General features: G+C 34.4%; 1 protein-coding gene across 1 annotated transcript in view; it reads left to right on the top strand.

Annotated features, from left to right (window-relative positions):
* The first annotated feature begins 1,979 nt into the window (after nucleotides 1-1,979).
* LOC150095032 (UBA-like domain-containing protein 2) overlaps nucleotides 1,980-24,380 on the top strand; it is a 102,597-nt gene continuing 80,196 nt past the window's right edge. The window contains exons 1-2 of the mRNA XM_090411046.1: nucleotides 1,980-2,360; nucleotides 2,592-2,666. Coding sequence (XP_090267172.1) covers nucleotides 2,253-2,360; nucleotides 2,592-2,666 — 183 coding nt within the window. The 5' untranslated portion in view covers nucleotides 1,980-2,252. The remainder of the gene's footprint in view (nucleotides 2,361-2,591; nucleotides 2,667-24,380) is intronic.

Here is a 24,380-nt window from a genome sequence, read left to right as displayed (position 1 = left end):
TACAAACGTTTTATTTGTACACATGTAATTTACAAAAGATGGATTTTTACGTCACAGTAGGTGCATTAATTAACAGGAGGTAGAATATTTTCCAGAAGAATGTTTCTTCTTCAATATACCAGGATTTCCCTAAATTCCCTAATAAAATAAAAAATAGGGGACAAAAACAGCCGAGACATGAGTTTTCTGGGACTGTCCCATCATCCAAATAGATCACGAATCTATGTAGCTTCGATAATAATAACGAATGAGTTTATAATATTGTTACTATATATTTAAATTGCGTGTATTTATTATTATTATTTGACACCTCCAGGGAGTCCAAAGACTCATAGACGGAGGGCACCTACTCTACAACTCTGTCTCCACTGCTCAATTCACCAACTGACCGCAACTACACCAACGCCATCTACCGCCGACCTCCACTGGTATTTCCACAGACACACAAACATCCATTGCCCACGGCGGGATTCGAACCCGCAGCCTTTCGGCTGGAGAGCGGATACGCTAACCAGTGGTTGTTTCTTCTCTCTGCACTATAATATTAACTGACGTTTATTTATTTGGTATTGTAAATTAATATAATTAACTCATTTTAATCATTGATATCTTAATAAAGGCTTTTCAACTGAAAGTGAGTCGACCTGTCTTATAGATTTAGCAGGGTTTTTCTTCCGCAAAAGAGACAAAAAGGCTGGAGAAATACGCAATTAACAAAAAATACATTTGTGGGATAGATTACTGTGGTGAGCCGTCAGAGATAAATCCCAAGACTCAGTTCAGGTAATAATATTAATAAATAATTTGTGTTAACAAATTATTAATCAGTGTTAATTAACCTGCATGAATTCTAATACAAAATTGCTTCACAGTCCAATGCATTTAAAATAAATAAATGCGTCCTAGACAATTTGTGCACGTACTTTTGAAACCTATTGTAAATAGTCAGTGGTGTTTTAGTTAATTCCCAGAAGAAAAATACGGTATATCATATCTTCAAAACAGAATCTAATGTTTTATAAAAGTATTTCCTTGTCAAAATCTATCATTTTCTCTATATAATGAGTAGGTTTTTTTTTCTTCTTTCAATCCTTTAATTCGAAAAGATGATATTCCCGATCGCCTTAACTTTTGCAGGATCGAAGGTGTGGTGGCGGAACACATCGAAGGACAAAAACATGGTCTATTTAATTTTCTCCATTACTAAAATTTAGATTTTCTTATGAGTTTAGGCAGGTATTTATTCAATTCAGTACTTCAGAAACAACATATTATATTTTTGCGGTCATATGTAATACTAATTATTAAGATCCGTAATGAATACAATGTCAAAAACAAATACAGAATTGCTTAATTATCGAACTGATTGCTGAATTATTTAACAAAATGCATCTAAGCTTTATTTCAGATATGAAAATATTAATTTTTATTTTTATCGTACTGTGGTGCTTATGTCGATTTTTGTTGACTTATGTGGAACAAAAAAAACATCTAAGCTTTATTTCAAATATGAAAATGTTAATTTTTATTTTTATCGTATTGTGGTGCTTATGTCGACTTGTCGAAAATTACATTTGTTTTCATATTATTATTAAACGTCCTTTCTATAACAAAGAGCGCATTTGAGTTAATCAAATGTGTCGAGCTTTCGCATGTTGTAAAATAACTCGCTCATTGACCAATGACAGTAACCTTAAAAATAGGTTTGTTACACTTGTTATAATTTAGTTTGGCGATATAGGGAAAATAACAGTAAACATAGTTAGAAAGTGAAATAAATAAAACAAATGTCTCAAGTTTATTTACATTTATCGCTAAATTAAGATGACAACACTAGAACACAGGTACATAGTCGAAGTGACTTACAATAAAAAATGTAAACAAAACATAGCGCATGCGTAATTGCAATCTGCAAAAGAAGGAAATAGACTTGTTTATCAAAACAAAGTTGGAATTCACTAGACATATATCTAATTTAGTTGGATATTTTTTTCGTTTATTTTTCCTAATGAGTAAAAAATATCCGCTTGTTAAGTGTACCCTTCTGAACTTACTGAATACTTCTAGTGTACGTTGAATACTATACCGGAAATACAACACTGATCACCCAAACACTAGTTTGTCCACCAATGGCGACCAAGGACATGACGTCAGTCTTCACTGAGACCTGCTGAAAACATCAGCACGTTCGGTCGGTGCGAATTGTTTTCCATTCAGGATTACGCTTCCGCGGACTTTTATATATAGAAGTCATGGAATCGCTAAGAGAACAAGTCATGATTAATCAGTTTGTTGTAGCTGCTGGATGTGCTAGAGAACAAGCAAAGCAGTTATTACAAGCGGCACATTGGCAATTTGAGGTAAGTTTGAATGAATCACATACCGCAGAATTAGATGTAGAAGAACAAACATGGCTTTCTTTACACTGCTTGCCTGACCATGTGGTGTGTGTATGATTTGAGCAGTTTGACCGGTTGTTGAATTGTATGCGCATATTTTTAATATAATTAAACGAACACTTCTGATAACTCAGGATTTCGTAGTGAAGATACTTTTAGCATTTCATTGAGCTTTCTTTTACTCTTTTGCAGACAGCATTGAGCATATTTTTCCAAGAAGTAACGGTGCCAAGCTGCCATCACCATCAAAACGGTCCTTTTAACACTGTAAGTTTTTTTTTGTTGTTTTTTTTCCCGCAAGTACCAATTTTTGTAAATTGTCTATGTATGTATATATTTGACAAGGCCTTGTAGAAAAGGTGATTGGAAACAAATGTATTATTTTTCATACAACTTGTCAGGGTTTGCCATTCTCTCGTCAGCGCTTAATGATTGTGTAATCCCTGAGTCACCGGTGATGGCATAATAATAATTCATAAATTAAAAGAATTGCCATGTTGACAAGGGAGGTCATTATCATTCATTGCTATGTTATATTTAAGATGACACCCCAGTAAGTATTGATGGTATCGATGGAGTGGCATTTTTAACAAGAAAACTTTTGATGGAAGGTGGAATAGTTGTAATGTGAACCATTTAATAATATAAGATTTTTATGCAGATATTGATTATAATTAAGCAACTCCAAAATTTACTGCAAGGATAAGGACAAATGTAATTGTGAATTACATTTGGAGTACTCTAGATACATAAACGATCAACAAATGAAATCCCTCCCCATCACCACCAAAAAAAATAGATTTTGAGATTGTGTTTCAAAGAATATCTTTGGAGTCATCTTTTTTCTCCATAAACTAATATCATTATCTGAGCTATTTAATTAAATTTGATTTGTGTTCACTGTGCCTGTATTGAGCAAGATTCTTTAGTAGTGTAATAGCAGCAATTTATGTGGGTAAGCAAAGAGAATTGGGCAGTTTCTTCACTTTTAATTTTATACTTGTATACAAAGTTGTTCATTTATTTGAAAAAGAATATGGCTAATAAAGAATTCTCTTTGAGGCAATCAAAAAAAACAACAACTTAATTTTAAAACCTAGCCTAATGTAGCCATTTGCAGTGAAATACCCTATGAAGCCATTCATCAGAAAACATTATCTCTCCTGCCTTTTACTGCTTCCATTAGATGATGCTGCTTGCATTGGGTGGCTAGTAATAAGCCTCTTTGCTTATACCAAAAAGTGCTAAAATTTGCCAGGGCAAATTTTTATTTTACTTATTTATTTATACAATTACTTTTTTTTATAAATAATAATAATTTTTAAGGACATTTCTGAAACTTAAGGTATGCTTCCTAGATAATCTTATGATTTAATATCACTGCTTATTATAACTTGTTTGCAACTTTGTATTTGTATACATCTTTTGAAGCATTCCAAAATAATTAGATATATTATAACACAAATAACATTGTAATTTAAATGATTAAGAGTTGATAGTTTTTGTGTTAAAACTAAAAATCAAAATTGGCTGTTTTGATTAATTCAGAATTGAAGGGAAAAGTAAAATTTCCCATTTCATAATAGTGAGTGTTGGTTATTTTTGTCATCAGATATGCATAATTTTTTACATTATATTTTGTGTAACACATTTGTATTAATAAAAATCCAGATAAATCTCAGTTTTTACATTGTAATACTAAGCCTGCTTAGTAACTCTTGTTAGCTGAATGCTTATTATTATACAGTGGAGATTAGAACTCAGTAACATGCTCCTGTATAGTGTGATTTCCTAGATGGATTGATTTATATTTTGATTTTTATGATAAAAAAAAGTTTTTAACATATACTGTTCCATTTAAAGAAGTAATATATTCTTTGTGCATTGTCTCACCATTTAAAGAAGTATTGAATTTACTGTAAATCATCATTATGAATGATGGTGTTAGTAAGCCAAGTGACATGCAAAATAGTGTTTAAGAGGTTTGTACTTCTTCTCACTTGTGAAGGGAATTTATATTTCTTCCAAATAATTAGTACTTGAAAATGACAAATTTTCCTTTATTATTCTTTGTAATATGTTGGCAAATAATAGTACATTCCCTCCTTATAAAAATCAGATGCGTCTACCTTAGGAAAATCCTGCATACTTCTATGTGGTGAGTAGGACTACATGGCAGAAAAGGCAGACATTTTTTTCCTTCTCATCAGCTGGTATTTTAAACAAAAACTGTCTTTTAATTTATAAATAAAAATGTGCATAGTATGATTTTATTGAAGTAAATGAAATAAAGGCTGGATATCATAATTGGCAATGTTACTAACCCGAGTTCTGATAAACAGCTTGCAGGGAATTAAATCGCAATGTTTTCCATAGTTTTTATTTTTTATCCTCCTATTTCTTTGGTATCTTATACACCTTGATGAGCTGCATGTTATTTCCTGTACTACCCTTTAGTTTCAATATCATATTTTCAAAATAAAATAAAAAAAATTTTAAGCAATTCACATAAAAATATTTATTTCTTTAAAACATAGGTGGCCAACAGCCGTGGTCTGCATGCAGTCCATAACGTGATTTTATGCAGCCCACGGCAGGATAAAAACTATATTAAATTATATGTATTATCAATTTAGCTATAGTTTTGACTGCAGATTTTCTGATTGATATATACTAGTTATATTCATTATTTCTGATGATGGAAACAATTTATATTCTCAACACTGAATCAAAATTGCTTTAAAAAGATTACTCGATTTATAAAATCTACTGCTTCTCTGTGCGAGTTGTAGTAGTGGAAATGGTAGATTTCTATGTGCTCCAGAGTAACGCATCATTGAAAGTCACTTGCTTTGCTCTGGTTACTTTTCAGTTTCAGAGACTCAGTTTCACAGTTAACAGCATTACTGTTGCAGTTTGTCCCCTGGTCAGTTACTTCAGCCTTTGTGTACTATGAGTAAGATATGTGAAGAAAACAGGTCATTTCAGGAGAAATGGGAAAATGAATTTCTGTTTATAAACAATAATGACAACAAACCACAGTGCCTTGTTAAATCGTCACAAAGAAGCTGACTGACTGATGACCACCTTCAGGATTTGTTACGAATATCATCATCATCGTTGGAAATCGACTTTAATGAACTTGTTGCCATATATGAACACCCACAGTGTTCTCATTAAGTTGTGTTACATGTTTAAAAAAACCAGAAATATGTAATTAAATTTAATTTAACAACTTATATTTAAATCAATCAAGTATTTTATATTGTTCTCCGAGTAGTAAAATGATTTAACAAATATAGTAATTCAATACATATAACTATTGCCTTGAAAAAATGCAGAGTTTATTTTTATTTAAGTTCTGTCTAAAAGTGTGAGGCCTGTGATGCTACCACTCATCATATATTGGCCCTCGTATAGAATGAAGTTGGCCACGTCTGCTTTAAAAAGTATTCAAAGTTGCAAAATATGCTGCATTGCTACTTATTTCATGCTTTATGTATATTTGTTTGAATAGTGCGCAACAGCACATTATGTTTTTGTGTTGGACAACATAAGAAGTTGCATGTCATTGACATTCTTCCATTCTTGAAATTAAAAGTTTTTATCATTCTTGTACATGTCAGGCTCAGTGGTCAATCATGGCCAAGTATCTTGGCTTCAGAAAAACCTCAATGTTTTGATAGCATACAGTACTTTAATCCTACCTGATTGCTATGTCTGTCAGCTGTATGTATTCTCTGCAAATCTATCTTGCAGGATGAAATACCCATTTTCAGGAGCAAAAAAACTTTTCCTCTGTATGAGACTGGCTAACTCATTTTCACCTGAACCATCCTTATAAGTTTGAATCCTGTTTAGACTTAGAAGCATAAACCGGATTTGAACCTAAGTCTTTCTAACAAAGCAACATTCTCATTATTTTTGACCTACAGACAGCTGCTTAAAAATTAAAAGGTCTATTCCATTTTTCCTTGGATGTTATGCTCAGTGTGATCAGTCATCAGCATTTAACTTGGCTTCTTTAGAACCTGATTAATGCACTGATAAATTGAAAAATATTAATATTGCCTTATCCTATCAGTATTTTTTTACTTCAAAACACAATAAAAATTCATTGATTTTTTTTGAAGTATAAATATGTTATTTATAACATATTTATATATTATATATATATATATATATATATATATTTACATTGAGAATGAAATGAGATCTACATAATATGTAGAATTTTTCTGTTATAAGAGAGAATTTTAGTGATCATTTTGCTAAGTCATACTGATGGTAATACTATTCTAAGGAAACAGGAAGGTGAGGATCAATACTTCAACCTAGTTCCTTGAAGGTGATTGAGGTAGAAGTCTATGATTGCTCAAGTCATCTTGATTTGAATAAGGCTGTTGGACTAGATGGAATTTCACTATGTGTTATGAAAGAATGCACTAAGGAACTGATACTTCTGTTAACTCAGTTGTTTAATGAGAGTCTAGTGTCCTCAACAATCTCTAATGAGTGGAAAAATTGCATAAAGGTCCTTCCATCTTTATGCAGTGGAACAATCTTGTTCCATTGCATAAAGGTGGAAGCAAAACAGATGTTTCAGTTTACAGACCAGTTTGTGTTTCTGGAGTGGTTGTTAAGATCTTGGAGAGATTAGTTAGGAATAGAATACAGGATTGGGTGGAAAAGGAAAAAATTCTGTATAGAGGTCAGCATGGGTTTGTTAAAAGGAGGTCTTGTTTTCAAATTTGTTTACATTTTATAATAAACTGACTACTGTTCTAGATAGGGGTGATTCATATACAGTGATACTTCTGGATTTTACAAAAGCATTTGATAGGCAACCACATAATAAACTGGTGTATGAGTTATGGCAAATGGGATTGGAAAATCAGTTGGTTGATTGGATAGCAAACTGGCTTTCTAATCGATATGAAACGATGGTGTATAAAGGTGCTACATCTCTCAGGAGGAGAGTTATCAGTGGAGTGACTGGAGTCCCACAGGATTCTGTTCTAGGGCCACTGCTGTAGGAGATATGCCTTGCATTATGGAAGATGATAAGAGTTGGAGTGATGAGAACTTGGTCCAGCTTTACCACGAGTTGCCTCAGTTCTGTCTCAAATTTTGTTTGCTTACACTTGGATAAAGGATTAAACTAAATTTATTATTGTCTTGTCTTGAATAGTTAATGTATGTTGACATTGCCAATAAAGACATTTCCATTTACCCCCCCCCCCCCCACCACCACCACCACCTTCCCAAGGAAGGAATTGGTCTTTCTTTCCATTTTAAAAAAGTTTTGTAATTTCCTAATTATAAGACAACTTCTTTTACCCAGAATGGATAAAAAAACAAGGTACGCAGAAATCTAGCCACTCAGCAGAATCTAATAATAAAATTTATGATTCTAATAATTTTTTGGATTATAACATGATCTGTCAAGTATTCTTGGCTTTAGTGTTGTAATTTTAGGATAAGGTGGTTAGTCTTATGTGTAAATGCATATATTTTTGTGTATAGATTGCATGTTCTCCTGGCTGGTTTTAGGATATAAAACAATTTTAAGGAGTCAAAAAAAAAACCAATCACCATCATATGAGACTAACTCACCCTCAGTTGAAAAGTCCTGATTAAAGTTCTTCACATCCTAGATGGGATTCACATTTAGATCTTTTCAGCTAAAGGGATTCGTCATAACTGACTAGGCTATAGAGGCTTATTAATTAACAAAATCTGTAATATTTCTGTGAAGAATTTTTAAACTAGTAAACTTCAGAGTGAAAATTTGCTTCCTTATTGCTGGCATTCACAGTAATTATTTATTTGCATTATTGTATTATGTCCCTCCTTAATTATTTGCATAATTAAGGAGAGACATTTTAGAAGTATGCCATATAGATAATTGTTAAAAAAAATGTAGGAAAAAATAAACCATTTAGGAATTTTGATACAAAATAACAGACAATCAGATATTTTGTATCAAATATTTTTCAAGGATACATTAGCTTGAACCCATTTTCCTATTTTCCCAAGACAAATTTTCTTAATACAATAAGAGAATTGTATTAAATATATATTAATTTCAGGAATAAGAAAGTATTCTGAATCAAATTTTTGTTGCATGCTTTTAGCAGTCAATGTGGGATATTGAATTAATTATTATTATTTATTATTTTGTGACACTTCCAAGGAGTCCTGGGACTCATTGAGGGAGGACACCTACTTTACCGCTCTCCATCTCCACCACTCCATCCACAAACTACACTGAACCTCTACTATTATCATCTATATCAATGCCATCTACTGCCCACCACTAGTATTTTTGTCTGCAAATTGTGTGTTCTGAACGACTGATTTGTCTGTAATCAAGTGTTATGCAATTTAAACAGTTTGTTTAGCATCATTTTTGGAAATGGACTTAAGAAGGTTGATATGATAACGAACCAGTTGTGTAAACTTATATGGAATAAGTGTGAAACAGGGTAATTCTATACAAATGTTCAGTATGACATATGAATCTGAAAATTGGATTAGAAACAAAATAATTGATCAAAAACTGGTAATTACTGATATGAAGTGCAAAGGGAAACTCTTAGAAGTGCTTAGCATTTGCATAGAATGGAATGTCATCACTTTTTTTCCAAGAAGGTACTCAACTATCCCTGGATAAAATTCCTTTTTTGCTTTCATCTCAATAATTGATTAGATACTGTTATACAGTATATAATCCATTGGTCACTGATAACAGTACTAAATAGAATGGTTTCACATCCCTCAGTTGGACTCTTATTTTTTTATTGTTCTGAGCTAAAAGCTTGTCTAAGTGGCAAAATGGGAGTTTTCATTTTGTTACCAAAGGTTATGGATTCAAGATTCATGGCTGTTTGGAAAAGTCTTTAGATGATTTTTAATGCCCTTTGTGGCCTGCTACCTTGCTTATTTGGAGGCTTGAAGTGTCATGAAAAATACTATGTTTTTTTTATTCTTGTGACATTAAATTAAGAATTATAAACACATTAATATTTTAATGTTTGCCAAATATTTCAGTCTGGAACTAACAGACTATCCTCAGTGGCTTGATAGAAACAGTTTTTACAAGGTGGAATACAAACAATTGATCATTCAAAAGTAGAATGAGCTGCATGATGTTACATTGTTATGCATTAAAGAGAGGTAAATTTCATCAGAGTGATGAATAAATTATAGGTATTAATTCACAATTTCATATAGCAATCTTAATTTATAAATTCAATTAAAGATAACATTAGACTAATGTAAGAATTAAAGGTCTCAATAAAAAAAATAATTTTTTTTAGTGTGTTATCTGGATTAAACTTATCCATATTTTTGACAGATATACAGTCATTTCGATTCAAGTTATGGCGTTGAAGTAAGGCCTCAGCACTCTTTGAATAGGCGTTCAAATTTTTAGTGACATCTGTGTAGAAGGCGAGTTTTGGACCAGAGAATGTTGTGGCTTGTCTCTATCTCGTGCTGTGCCAATCCAGACTTATCGGATTTGTTGTGAAGAATGTATGATTGATGTTCTTGTATTTTTTTTTTTCTATAGGGCGTCCGGTTTGTCCAAAGTATGACAGATTGCAGTTACAAGGAACTTGATATACACCAGGCAGAGACATAGTTGAGCTTTTATCTTTAGAAGAGGGGAAATAGGTGGATATTTTGTTAATAGGGGTATAAGTGGCTGTTAAATCATATTTCTTCAGAATTCTTGAAATTGGTTCTGAAATCCCGGAAATATATGGAATTGGAACTCAACGTATTGATTGTTTGTTGTTCCGGATTGGATTGTAGGAATCGAACACGTGTTGTGTAGTTTTTTTTTTTCATGTGATGTTTGATAGTTGAAAGTTCTTTCTGTATTTCATGGGAAGTTGAGCAATTAGTTTTCTAGCTCGTCGAATTAAACATTTTATGATTCCTTAAATGTTCCTTTTATGTTTTTTGATAAGGATGATGGGCAGATTGTTTGAGAATGTAATGTCCAGTAAAAGTGGGTTTTCTGTAAAATGTTGTTGTCAGAATACCTGAAGGTGAGTGGATGAGGAGGATGTCTAAAAAAAGGATAACTTGTTGTCTTTTTCAATGTCCATGATAAACTTAATACTTAATGTTTGCCAAATCCAAGAAATATTTGGCAAACATTAAAATATTCTTGTGTTAACGTGTTTATATGTTTATTCCCTAAAGTGGACTGCCAAATTCTTTAAATTCTTGACTTGCATACAGTATAATTTATATTAGATTTCTTAACTTTTGTGATGGAAATTGTCATAAAAGAAAAAAAGAAAATAATTTCTGAAGTAATTCTCACCAATATGAACATTTCTCATTCCATTGCATATGGTACCTAATCTATTTCAGTCGAATTTTAAATGCTTCTACCTTCTCATCCTTAGGCTTCTGAAGCTCATGACATTTGCAAATAAATTATCAATAAAATGAAATTGTTAGAATAATAACTTTGGGTTGTTGGAAGATTTCTCGTTATAATGCAATCCTACACTCCATATTGTGGATTCTATCAAATGCATTATTTCAGTGCATGCATGTATATAAGATGATCAATTTTAATAGAAACTGAAAATAAGTTTTCAAGTAACTAAAAACGAATTTTCAGTGATTTTTTTTTTTTTTTTTTTTTGATTGAAATGTATATAATTATAAAAATCATCATGTATCTTATTGGTCAATTATCATTCGTCATATATGTCTAATGGCATGTTGCATGTTTCAAAATGTAAGACATACGCACATGAATTTGCTGAATATAGACTTTGATGTTGGGACCTCACAGTCCCCAGATGCAAGTTGGCTTGAAACATAACATTGAAGTCCACATTCATTAAATTTCTTGTTAGACTTATATGCTATGAAAAAGTTGGAGACCAGATCCCCAAGAAATCAAGCACTTGTCTAAGAACTCCTTAAGAAAATTCATACTGCTCCTCACTGTGTGCTGTAATCTAATCTAATCTTGCGTATAAAACTGACATCCTGCTGCAGCCATGACTCTTTTTCTTGTGGTTTTAACAGAACAATCAAGTGTTTATCTTGCATTAAAAAAAAGTGCGCCTGATAATGGATTTCCATGAAATCATGCATCACGTCTGTGAATTGATTACTAACAGTTCCAGTTTCTTTACATTTTAAATTCTTTCAGATGGTTGATTTTTTAGACATCGGAGCTTTGGCACATCTTTTTAAAACTTTTCCTGGCCACTTTTAAACAACTATGAGGCCATGCACAGAGAAACATGCTATTCACAGAAACGATAGATATATATATTTGCATTCACAAAACAACGTGGATGCAATACTGGTGAGTTTTTGTGACTAAAAATAGTGTCATTTTATCACTGGCATTTTTTATAGTCATAAATTGTCATTTTGGTGTACTGATCTTTTGGATGAAGAATATATATTTAAGAGGTGTGGGGGGGGATGAGGATTTTAAACTTCCTCATATCTCTTTTCTGATATCTATTTTCTCGTCATTTTGTGATCACTTATTTGGAATGTGTAATGTCAACAAAAAAGGATATTTTATTTTTTGCTTTTGTCCTGGCAATTTTTTGTTTTTTATGCAATGCCCATCTGCGAGGTGGGTGAGAGTCATAAAAAATTTGTGGTTGGGCTAAGCATTTTTTCTATTAATTTTATATACAGGGTATGTCAATATGTTAACACTTAATGAAAAAAAAACATTTATTGTAATCAGCATTTAGCGGAAAAAAAAAAAAAAAAATTAAATGTTCATTCCATACAAGTGTTAAATAATTTTGTCATACACTGTATAAAATATTAAGTTAGAATTTGATGTTGTTATTATCCATAAATGTGTTAGCAGAACTAATCTCAGGTGGTATGGTCACCTAAACGTTCTGTTTGAACGGGAGCCGAAAGATTAGCAAAACAAGTGTTCTGCTGGAAGTTAGTAATGATATAACTTTCATGTATTACTATCATAATATCCTGTGCATTCCCCCTGAGAGTACATGTTAGGAATTTGTTGATAGGAGGTTGATAATATAAACAGAACAGAAGCAGAAAAATTATGTATTATTATCGTAGTATCCTATATATCACTTGAAGGATTTGATGATGATGTAAAATATCCCTAGCGCCTCCATAGTATGGTCACAAAGATGATGATATATATCACATGGCCTTAGTTGGAAAGACTTTGGTTTAAATCCTGTCTAGGATGTGAAGAACTTCACAAGAGCTTTTTCAGCTGAAGGTATGGAGGTGATGGGGTATCCCTCTGAAAATTCAGAAGAAAAAAAACTGATACACTGGCTTTTGTAACCTTAGTTCCTTTGTTCATAATTACTCTCATACCAAACAATTAATCCTGCAATTTGTTGAAGTAAGAGAGGTTGATGATGTCGTTGTGAGGGGCGGGGGTGCAGAGGAATTCTAGTGAATGGTATTATAAGTATTAGTGGTCTCTAAAATGGATTGGTTATTATGAATAGCAGAAGGATAAGAAAGAAGGCGAAGGAGTTTGTGTAATAATTTCAATTACTTCACAGAAACATTATTGGCATGACCAAAATCTAGTTGACCAAGGATAATATAATGAAGAAATTATATTTTCCAAATGGATAATTTGTGTGCCTGGTTAGTCTAATGTTTCATGTACCCCCCCCCCCCCTCTCCAAACAATAGGTTATGGGTTCAATCCCATCATGGGCATAGATGTTTATGAATATCTTTAGGTGGATGGTAAATTTCATTGCCTGGTGTGAGACCACTGTCTGCATATTGGAGTCCTGTTCCACGTTTAGTCTTGTCATGTAAAAAGTAAATAAAATAATTTTAAATAGGAAAAAAAAAAAATCCTTAGTCTACCATAGTACTAATGTATTGTAAGTTTACAGCTTTTCTTGGATGGGAACCACTTAAAGAAGGGGGAAAAAACAACAACTGAAGAATCAGCCAAGAATATACAAAAGAGTGTTTTTTCTTTGATCCTGATTGGATTAGTACTAAAATGGTTGGTATGAGGAGAAACATGGATGACCAAAGATGATATACAGATTAACAGTAGTAGTAGAATCATGCACCAAACGGAGAGGTGTAAAAGACTACTAATAGCAATGAGCATGGAAACTGCAATTGTATGTGCTCTCTTGTTGAACAAACATTTATTTAGCAAAATGCATATTCCATTCATTGCTGCTTAATGTTTGGGTAAGTGTCGAATTCCTGTCAGCAAACTTTTTTGTGTGTGTGTGTGTGCATGCACGCTTAAAGTCAAGTCACTTCAGCAGAAATTTCATCAATAGTAGTAAAGCATTTTTCCCAAAGATTGGTTCCATCAGCATACAAACAGATTGAGGTCTAGAGGGCTCATGTTAGAATATTAAGGAAACAAAGAATAAATGCTTGTCACCATTACCTTCCATAAGATGATATACTTTATGTGAAACATGTGACCTTGCATTGTCATACAAAATGGTGATTATATACACTTGCATGCAGGGCTGTAACCAGATTAGATTGCACCCTGAACAATTAAATATCGCCCCTTGTTTATTTATTTATTCTTGTGGCAAAAGGAATACAGAACAGCTACAGGTCAATGTCCAGTCTGTAAAGCTCATCCAAGGCCTCACTGTCACCTTGGGAATGTCCTGTAGGCCACCACCGTGAAATTGGTGCCTTGGGCAGTCATTCACAATATGAGTAATCGTCTGAGCCACAGGAGAACAATCACAATAAGGGTGGTCTAACAGCCTCCATTTATATAGTAGGTAGCCACATCTGCCCTGGTTAGCTCTGATCCTGTTGATTGATGACCAAATCTTCCTAGGAAGAGCAAAACCAGGCTGCAGAGCACAGGGATCGTCTACCAGGAAGCCGTTTGCTGGGAAATTGTTGGACCAGTATTCTCTCCACATGTCAGGTGTTGATGGAGGGCAGCTTCGCCTAAAATCAGAAAGGCTTTCTAGATTTTAGGCGAAGACTATGTGGATTTATGAGAGTCTGGTGCAGGGACAGGAGTGGATTGCTCATTGCTTTATTAAATTCTTTAATTGAGGCTTGTCCTCTGTATGTTTGGTGGAGCAATGCTAGATAGGAGACAGCCAGGAGAGAGGGGGGTGCTTCTCACTGTGCCACTAATTGTGTGCATGGTAAAATTTAGCTGGATGTCTATAATGTTAGTGTATGCACTTCTTTCCCAGACAGGGGCATAATATTCTGCTGCAGAGAATACAAGGGCTAGTGCAGACAACCTTAGGACTTCTGCACTACAACCCCAGGTTGTTCCAGCAAGCCTTGAAATGATATTGTTTCTTGTTTTAATTTTGTTGGACAGGTTGGTGATGTGCCTTTTATAAGTTAGGCTTCTGTCCAGGCTCACTCCAAGGTATTTTCAGGTGAGGCTTGTGTTCTACCACTTTTCCAATTTTTCCACAGAAAGAAAAATTTGAGGTGTCGATTCGCTTCCGCATTGTTCAGGTGAAATACTGTGGACGCAGTTTTTGTTGGATTTGGCTTTAAGTACCACTGCTTGAAGTACGCTTCCAGGATGTTCAGGTCTGTGTTCAAGGTTGACAAAGGAGGTAGATTGATGTAGGATCGCTAGGTCATTAGCATACATATACTTGTTTGAGCTGGTATCTGGTAAATCATACACGTAGATGTTAAAGAGTAAAGGGGATAACACAGAGCCCTGTGGGAGACTGTTGTGAATGAATCTGGGCCTGCTCTTTTTTCCACCAATATGGATCCGGAGCTTTCTATTGGAGAGAATGGATTAAAAAAGCTGAAAGTTTTTTGCACCTTATAATATTTCCTAGCTTTAGGAGGAGGCCCCTGATCCACACTGTGTCATAAGCTGATGTTAGGTCAATGAAAGTGGCTCCAGATTTTCATGGATGGTTGAGATCCATCTTTCCTTTCTGTTTTTATCCAGCATTGAAAGAGAAAGAATGAGCACCTTAGCAACATTTGGGTCTTCAGTCTCTTCATATTTGGCTAAAAGTTCCTCAGTTTCTCTATTCCAGCATGGGATGTATTGTTTTCTGTAGCCTCTAGGAATAGAGACTTTGGCTGCAATTTTGATTAGTTTGACAAATCTTGGATAACAATTAGGGGTGGGTGGAATTGCTCCTGTTTCTGAAATGCATTCCAGTAGGACCTGTGAAGGTTCCATCTAACGATTGATGTTCTGCTGATGACTGGGATTGATGTGCCTGTCTCTATTAGTGTAGGACAATGCTGACTATTAGGGATCTGTTGAGGATGGTTCTGGTTGTTGGCAAAGGGTGGTCTTTAGAGACTATGCACAGATCTGGGGTGTAAGTTCTGTTCCATCTGGCTGAGTGGAGAGTGCCTTCCTGCTTGGCATTGTAAATCAAATACAAGTTATGTATCCATCGAGTTAACTAGATTATTACGGTCCTGGTTGTTAGAGGAATAGCCCACACGGTGTGATGATAGTTGAAGTCACCAACATAGATAGCAGGGTGAGGTGATGACTGGTCCATCTGATCAGGCCAAGATTGCGATGGTGGTTTGTAGACATTGTAGATGATGGTATTTTGAACTTTAATAGCTATGGAGTATTCTGCATCAGGTAAACTTTGGGTTATGTCCTTGAGGCCAGGCCGGATGTAGGTTGCCAGGCCATGCTTGGGATGACAGTCATAAGACACAAGAATTAGGTCTGGCATCTTTAGTCTATTGAGGGCTGTGTAAGGCACATGAGGTTTCCTGGAGAGCCAAGACATCAATTGCTTTGTCTTGGGATATTTTGCTGATGACTTCGGCTTTGGACTTAGATAATGCTATGTTTAAGGAACATATCTTGAGAGAGTGTTGTTTAGGGGACTGTAACTTATTTTTCGAAGCTTGTCCTCCTCCCAAACAAGCAATGCGATCCTTGTTATTCTGGGCGACAATCGAGTTGGCACGGAGCTTTTTAAGTTTATTCATCATAGTTGCTGTAAGTGGTCCAGGAGACTTGTACTTTTGAATGCCTTGTTTGAGACATTAGCTTCATGTTACCTGTGATTCATCTCTGGGGCTTCTTTTGTTTGAAGCACCAGCAATGTATCACAAGATAACACTACTGGTGGTGGTGGTGGGGGGGTGTCACTGGCTGTCTCATTTAATTAATATAATATTAATTACTTGTTTGCTCTACGGGAATATCGCACAATAAAACTTTACAAGCTCTTCTAAATTTAAATTATAAGCTATGTCCACCTCTATCAATATAGTTGCTAAACCAACCAATCTTTCTTGGGTCATTGCTGTTTGCAAATAAATTTTAATCAGTTTAAGCATGGAAAAACTCTTTCCACACTTGCTATGCTAACAGGAATTGTTAGCGTAGTGATGGCGCCTACTGCAATAATGGCTGAACAAGTGCCCTTATTAAGCCGTGCCATGAGGCTGCCTCTGTGCTACATCCTGTTGATGGTACTGTGTGTGTGTGTGTGTAATATGTATATATTATAGAGCTTGACGAGTTATGCAAAACATTCTTGCCATGCAAAATATGTTATCCTCCCAATAACCCTTCCCTGTTTTTTTTTAATTTGTAACCTATATCCGAATAAGTCAATAGAAGTTCCACAAAATGATTAGTGATGCTACATCTGTGTTTTCTTAAAGTTAAAAAGATTTTATTTAGAAAGTTATTTTTTTATTAAATAAGAAACATTCCATTGTGTTCATTCTGTAGCTACTCACCAGCTGACAAAATCTACTTGCCATTGGTGAGTGGATAAGCATATTTGTCAAGTCCTGTATTATACACAGGCACAGTCAGTCAGTCCTCTACTAATGACAGGATACTTCCAACTATCCCATTACAAGTCAGAAATCAGTATATGTTAACAATTAACATGTCTGAATGTGAAAATATGTATATCTGTTTTATTTTTTAGTTAATTTCACTCTTGTTTGGTGTGAAATAATAAACTTTAAAAATTAAAACATAAAAGTACTGTGTAGAGCACTTTTCTAATCAATAATGAAACATGAATGTACAGTACTGACATGCAGTTGGTATCTGGAAACACATAGAGAAAGAAAATTTCTTCAAAGATGTTTCTTTATTATTTGGGCAATTCCTCAGAGGAAGCAGGGGAGACTAACTCATATCAACAATAAATTTTTCAAATTCAGCAAAGCATTATGAGAATGGTTCACGGGATGTATAACCTATGCAAGGTTTAGGCTCAACTTCAGGGTGTGAGGCAACAGCAGAAGTGGGCTTCTTTAAAAAAAATTGTACATCCAATTTAGCCTGCAAAGTTTGCCTTATCTTATCTTCATAAATGTCTCTGTAGGAAGTAGACTGAATACTTTGATAAGTCTATCCATGTTGGGGTCCATTTCCTCAACAAAGTGAATTACCTAATTAACTGAGGCAATCCTCTGCCATTTTTTTTACTACAAACTCCTCCATAGTGCAATTGGAAGAACAACAGGACACTACACTCTTCAATTGGAAAAGACTGGAGTTTGGATCTCATCATGACGAGTGGAATCTTTATATGGGCTTTTTCAGTTGAAGGTAAGTTAGCCAATCTCATACATAGGTACAGGGTTTTAACTCCTGGGAACTTTGGTTTTCATCTCCCATACAGACAATTTACAGGCAAAAAATACTATTGGTGGATGGCATTGTGTGTTGATGGTAGTTGTGTAGTTAAAGGATTAAGCAACAGAGACAGAGAGAGAGATGGCAAGTTATGTTTAGTAGTGAAGTGTGCCTCCCACAATGAGTCCTTAGACTTCTTGGAGGTATCATGTAATAATAGTAATAAACTTTTGGAGAGATGCTTGGCTTCTTGTTCTTTCTTTTCTCTCTCATGCAACTTTCTGTGTTTCTAGCTGTATAAGACCTTCATATGACAGCTCTTCTTCCATGAGCTGCTCTACATCTTTGTTGTCAACTTCAATCTCTAACTTTTTAGCTAGCAGTGCTATCTTGTCAGCCATATCTTGTAAGAATTTGTCAAATGTTGTTAATGTATGAACATATATTTTCAGCAGCTTCTTCCAAACATCATTCATACATTCTGCTGTCACTCTACTCCAAGCTACATCTACATTCTTTGAACAGTGCATGATATTATATTCCTTCCAAAGTCTGTTTTTTTCACTTTCATTATCAGCAATAACCTGAGTGAAAGCATTTCTTATATAATGTCTTCAAGGCAACAGTAATACCATGGTCCATAGTCAATGAACATATTAATGAGATAGCCATTATAAGTATGAGCTGTTATAAGTTACATATAAGTCATAGACTGACTGTGTGTGTATATATACAGTAACTCTTGGTTTCTGTTGAGGGAGCCACATGAGTAAATCACTGCCATGATTTTTTTTTTTATCTGCTATAAAAAAAAAGTCTTCTAAATAGAGTATGATAGTGCTGTATCCTATTCACCTATGTGATTTGTAGTGATGTATGGTTAGCTAGCTCAGAGTTCTCTTTCATGGTCTTTTTTTTTCTCAATTTGAAACTTTAACTTGCTGGCTTATGTAGGCTAGACCACAGTAACATGGTACCCTATACACACCTGGATGACTGATAGAAGGGAACACTGTCCTTTGGAGATCTGAAGAGGCCATTTATAGTTTGAACTTGCTTGGCAGCTACCTGAATGTTGTGAACCTTGAGCAAGGTAGCAATTGTGATGGACAGATTACCAATATATGGGATAGAAATCGAATATAGACCAAAGAGAAAAAAAAAGAGAGAGAGAGGAAAACTAGCGACAAGATGGAAAGACCAGTGAAGCTAGAACAGGCAAATGCCTAACCCTTGAAGAGAAGAAGAAATCGAATTCCTGTACTGGGTATTCTGATTTTGCTGAGGGGAGGGATCTGAAAATACTATGTTATTGACTGTTTTTGGAGTATCCATTAGAATAATAATAAAAAAAATTTTTTCTTTGACAGATTAAAGAATCTATGCCAGGAGTCACTCATATGGCTCCCTCAACAGAAACCAAGTATTGATCCTAAATGATCTCTGGAAATCACTAATAATCTCTTAACATATCATAATTTAACTTTTCCAACAATTACCTACAGACTCTACAAAGAGACAGTTAATGCATAGCACATGTTACTATAGTTGCATTTAATTTGGATTGGATAGTTTCTCTTGTAATGATTTATTGATTTTTTTAACATCAGTTGCTTTCTTTGTATTGTCCATTAACTATTATTTTTTGTGTTACTTATTAACATTTCTGTAGCACCAATATGTTATTTTAGTTGTAAAGTTATAATTAAGCATATTCTCATTGTGAACTTGAAGCAAGATGGGATGGAGTGATTCCATAACTCAGTGTAGCCATTGTGAAGATTTGTGAAAGCATTGGCCACATCGCAAGACCAAAACATCACTTTAGAAGCATTATTTGAGACAGAAAAGATTACTAATTTTTATATGTAAGTGACAATGCTGTTTATTTTTGAAAGATGTAAGTTTGCATCCTATCTAAGATACAAGGAACCTTTATTAGGTCTTTCAACAGAAAGCGAGTTATTTAGTCTCATTGAGGAGGAGGCAAGATTTTTCATCCCATCCAAGCAAGCCAACCATAGAACACAAGGTTGACAGATGTAGGAGATGTAAATAATATTAACTGTCCTGTTATAACATTAGATTATATGGAGCCAAATAACTTAACTTTGACAGACCATTAAGCCTAACACATTAATAGGAAGATAAATTCTTATATTGATAGTATAAGGCAGTAATGGGTGCAAGTAACCGATTTAGTGAATTAGGTTAACTTTTTCTTTTTAATATTCTTCACCCTCTTTTTATTGTATTTCATACTATATAATCATTAAACATATGGATTAATTTTTTGTTAAAGGTATTTACTACACAAATTTCATTATCAGATCATTTAACCCTTTAACTGCTACGGTCGAGTTAACTCGAGCACAGAAAAAAATGGCGACCTTGCTACGATCGAGTTAACTCGATTGAAATTTATTTGACTTGGGTTTCTGTCCTTGTATGACATCTAAAGAGAAAAATTTGGACTGGTGCAACTAATCATATTAAGCACCTCTGTAGCGCAATTGGAAGAACAACGGTACATTGTGCCCTTCGATTGGAAAAGGCCTAAGTTCGATTCTCTTCGTGACGGGAGGAATCTTTATATATGGACTTTTTCAATCGAAGGTGAGTTAGCCGATCTCATATGAGGGTAGCAGGGTTTTTCATCCTGTATACAGACAAATTGACCCTTCAGAACACACGCAATTTACAGACAAAAAATACTAGTTGTGGTGGAGGGCGGTAGATGGCGTGAATTGTGTACTTCAGATGAAGAAGATCCTGGTGATTCTACATAAATTAATGTGTGTGTAATTTGCTTAATCAAGTGGACACCCCCTTGATTATACAAATTTTATAAAACACTATTATTGCCATTTTTGTGAGTGAACAAGTGTATATAAAGAATGTATACTGCTGGTCCAGACTTCTCACTTCAGTAAGAATTTTAATTGATTTTATTTATAAATTTTTCGCAACATTAATTCAGCACATGGGACAATGTCAGTAGAATATAAAATCAGCAGTTAAAGGGTTAACAACATTGCTCAGAAGAAAACTTAGTGTTTTTTTTAGCATTTTGACAAGAATACTTCTTACCAGTTCTTGCTTGTCAGTGATAACCATGTGATGTACACACACACACACACGAACGTAACTAAAAATAGCTAGGCTTGTATTTTATCTAAAGCATCAACTGAATGCTGTGCTAATGTTGCTAACACTAGTCAGAATCTGAATGGGGCATATTTTTAAATGCTACAGGCTTTTTAATTTTTATGTAATAACATGTAATACTGTGCAAGATCATAAGGAAAAATTGTGGAAAGATTGGATTCACAATATACTTGAAAGTCTAGATGAGGGAAATATTATCATTTCCATACATAAACTTTCAAAGTGTGTAGAATAATATAATAATGAAATATAATTAAGATTTTATTTGTAGTTTCTTATTAACAATTTTCTTCCAAATTGGCCTATTATTTTTTAAGTCTCTAGTTTATTTCTTACATATCTGTCTTCTAGGGTAGCCCAAACTGCATCAATCTGTCAATAGTTCTGTCTTTTCCTTTCAATTTTTGATTCAGATGCATATTTGTTAATTTTTTATTTTCCATTTATTTAAGACTGGACCATCTTGCATTATCTCTACTTAATCTATCAGAAAAATTGTGTCAGTATTAAAATCACATTTATGTGGATTGAATACTCTGGTTAAAGGAGAAAGAGGGGTGATATGATAGAGGTCTATAAACTTTTGAATGAGTATTATAGGATATCAACTGATGAAATTTTTCATTATATGGAGGGTGGGAGAGAACATCTGGGCATCCATGGAAGTTAAATTTATTAGCAGTCAAGAAAAGGGTAAGAGCTAGGTTTTTCTCCCAAAGAGCAGTGAGTGAGTGGATTAATTTGCCCTTAGGAATAGTGAGTGTATCTAGTGTAAATGAATTTAAGGAAAAGCATTGATAGCAGGTGTGGGTGATTTATAGCCTCCCTCGATGAGTCCTTGATTCTTTGGAGGTCTCAGATAATAATAATCCATTCTTGAATATTAGTAATACGGTACTGCCATTGATCAGTTGCGTTTAGTTGGTATCAGCTTTAGCTTCCCCTAATGGATACTCACAGGGTGCAGGAACGAGACCCTAGCTGCTGCACACCCCTGTATCTTGCACAAAAAGAGCAGTTGATTGCGCAAGATTCTGGAGGAACATCTGACCATATTTATTGTATATAACTTATGTATAGTTTTTTTTCCCCCTCATATTTTACTTATTATTCCCTGTATAATTTACCTACTAAATTTGAGCTGTTCTCGTTTGTAATGTATTCTGATTCATTATAAATAATGTTGTACCAATTACTTACTATTGTACCACTTGTGTGTTTGGATATGAAATAAATAATTGATCACCTGTTCACTTCTCTCATGTTCCTCAGCACTTTCATATGTGTGATAATAATAATCCATTCTTGAATATTAGTAATATGGTATTGCCATTGATCACCTGATCACTTCCGTTTGGTTGATATCAGCTTCAGCCCAATTATTGATAAGCTGTTTTATTTCTAATCTGACTCTCAGATCCATAAGTTAGTTTGATCATGTCTTGTATACTTCTGTATTGGTGTCATGTTTAGAAGCTGCAACTGGAAAAACGTTTGTTTGAGTTTATTATTATTATTAGCCGGCCTGGTTGGCCTAGTGGATTGCATATTTGCTCTCCAGCCAAAAAGCTGCGGGTTCAAATCCCACCATGGGCATGGATGTTTGTGATTGTCTGTGGAAATACCAGTGATGGTCGGCAGTAGATGCTGTTGGTGTAGTTGCAGTCAGTTGGTGGAGACAGAGTTGTAGAGCAGGTAACCAAGGTGCCTTCCCTCGATGAGTTCTTGGGCTTCCTGGAGGTGTCAAATAATAATAATTATTATTATTATTACGTGATGCCTCCAAGGAGTCCAAAGACTCATTGAGGGAGGGCACCTACTCTACAACTCTCCATCTCCACCAAATACAGCAAACTGCCACTACCATCACCTATACCAGTGCCATCTACTGCCCATCACCACCACTAATATTTGTTGTCTGTAAATTACGTGTACTCAAGGCCGATTTGCCTGTGCAGGATGAAAAACCTGAGTTTCCGGGAGAAAAAAACCCTCGTACTTCTGTATGAGATCAGCTAACTCATCTTCAATTGAAAAAAGTTGTCTGGACTATGAGGAATATATTTATAAAGACTTCACCTGAAAGTAAGATAGTTAATACCATGTATAGATGGCAGAGTTTCCTCTTATGAAATAGACAAACCATTCTGAAAATGTATGCAACTTAGAGACATAGCATTACTCTTCATGTCTTATTTTCCTTTATATAATTATAACAGCAGATAAGCTTATTTTCCTGATTTAATAGGAAATAAGCTGATTTTTCTCTTATTTCACTCTTGTTCCATATAAATTTATTTAATGGATACATATCAGCCTTGTTTATTCTATTGTTCTAATCCATTCCAGTTCATATACATATGAGTCGACCATCAGTTAGCAATGTTTATTGTTTTTTTTGGGGGGGTGGTGCAAAAGGTGTGCTACAAACATTTAAGAATAGCAGTTTTTTTCTCTTGTAAATTGTGGCCAAGGGAAAAAAAAACAAAACACTATTCTTAAATGTGAACTGGTACAAGTTATCACCATTTTAAATGGCCAAAGCAACATATCTTTCACCGTACCGGTTCACTCCCCTTAAAATATCTTGAACAGCTTGGATACTGCTGAGTTTTCTTGTCCTGATAGTAATACTCTCCCCTGAATTGGGCTCAAAACTTGTACTTCACCTGTTCCATAGCTTTACAATTTTTCACACTCATTTGGCATCTACCTCGTAGCAAGGAAATTAGCCTATTTTAGATATATTTCAAAAAGTGAGAAAAGTTCATGAAACTATTGTATCCTTATTCTTAAAAAAAAGAATGATGTTCACAACTGCTTCTGCTTTACTGTCTAGATGCTCACAAATGATCAGTGATGTAGATTTCACTGCAGATTTCCTAGCCAACAAAACCCACTTTTGGACACAAACCTTGAATATTTGGGAAATGCATGTGATTGAATAGTAAAAAGCTATTTTGCAGGACGTTCATTCATTTGAGTCTGGCATAGGGCTTCCTATTAAACTTCAATCTTATAGGATGCTTCGCACTCTTTGTAATTGGTACTTTCACTGCATATCACTCCAGGGCTCTACTCTCTATACACTCTTCCCCTGTATATAAATAGTCTTCTCATCTTTGGTCCTATACATAGTTCTGCTGGTGACTGTATACTCAATTTTCCTCTTTCATTTCAAGATCTTCAATAACCATTCCTTTGAACACTGTTCATTG

This window comes from Typopeltis vanoorti, chromosome 21 (assembly GCF_054136105.1).
Source record: "Typopeltis vanoorti isolate ZY-2024b chromosome 21, IOZ_Tvanoo_1.0, whole genome shotgun sequence".
NCBI lineage: Eukaryota > Metazoa > Arthropoda > Arachnida > Uropygi > Thelyphonidae > Typopeltis > Typopeltis vanoorti.
This window is presented reverse-complemented; position numbering and strand designations above follow the sequence as displayed.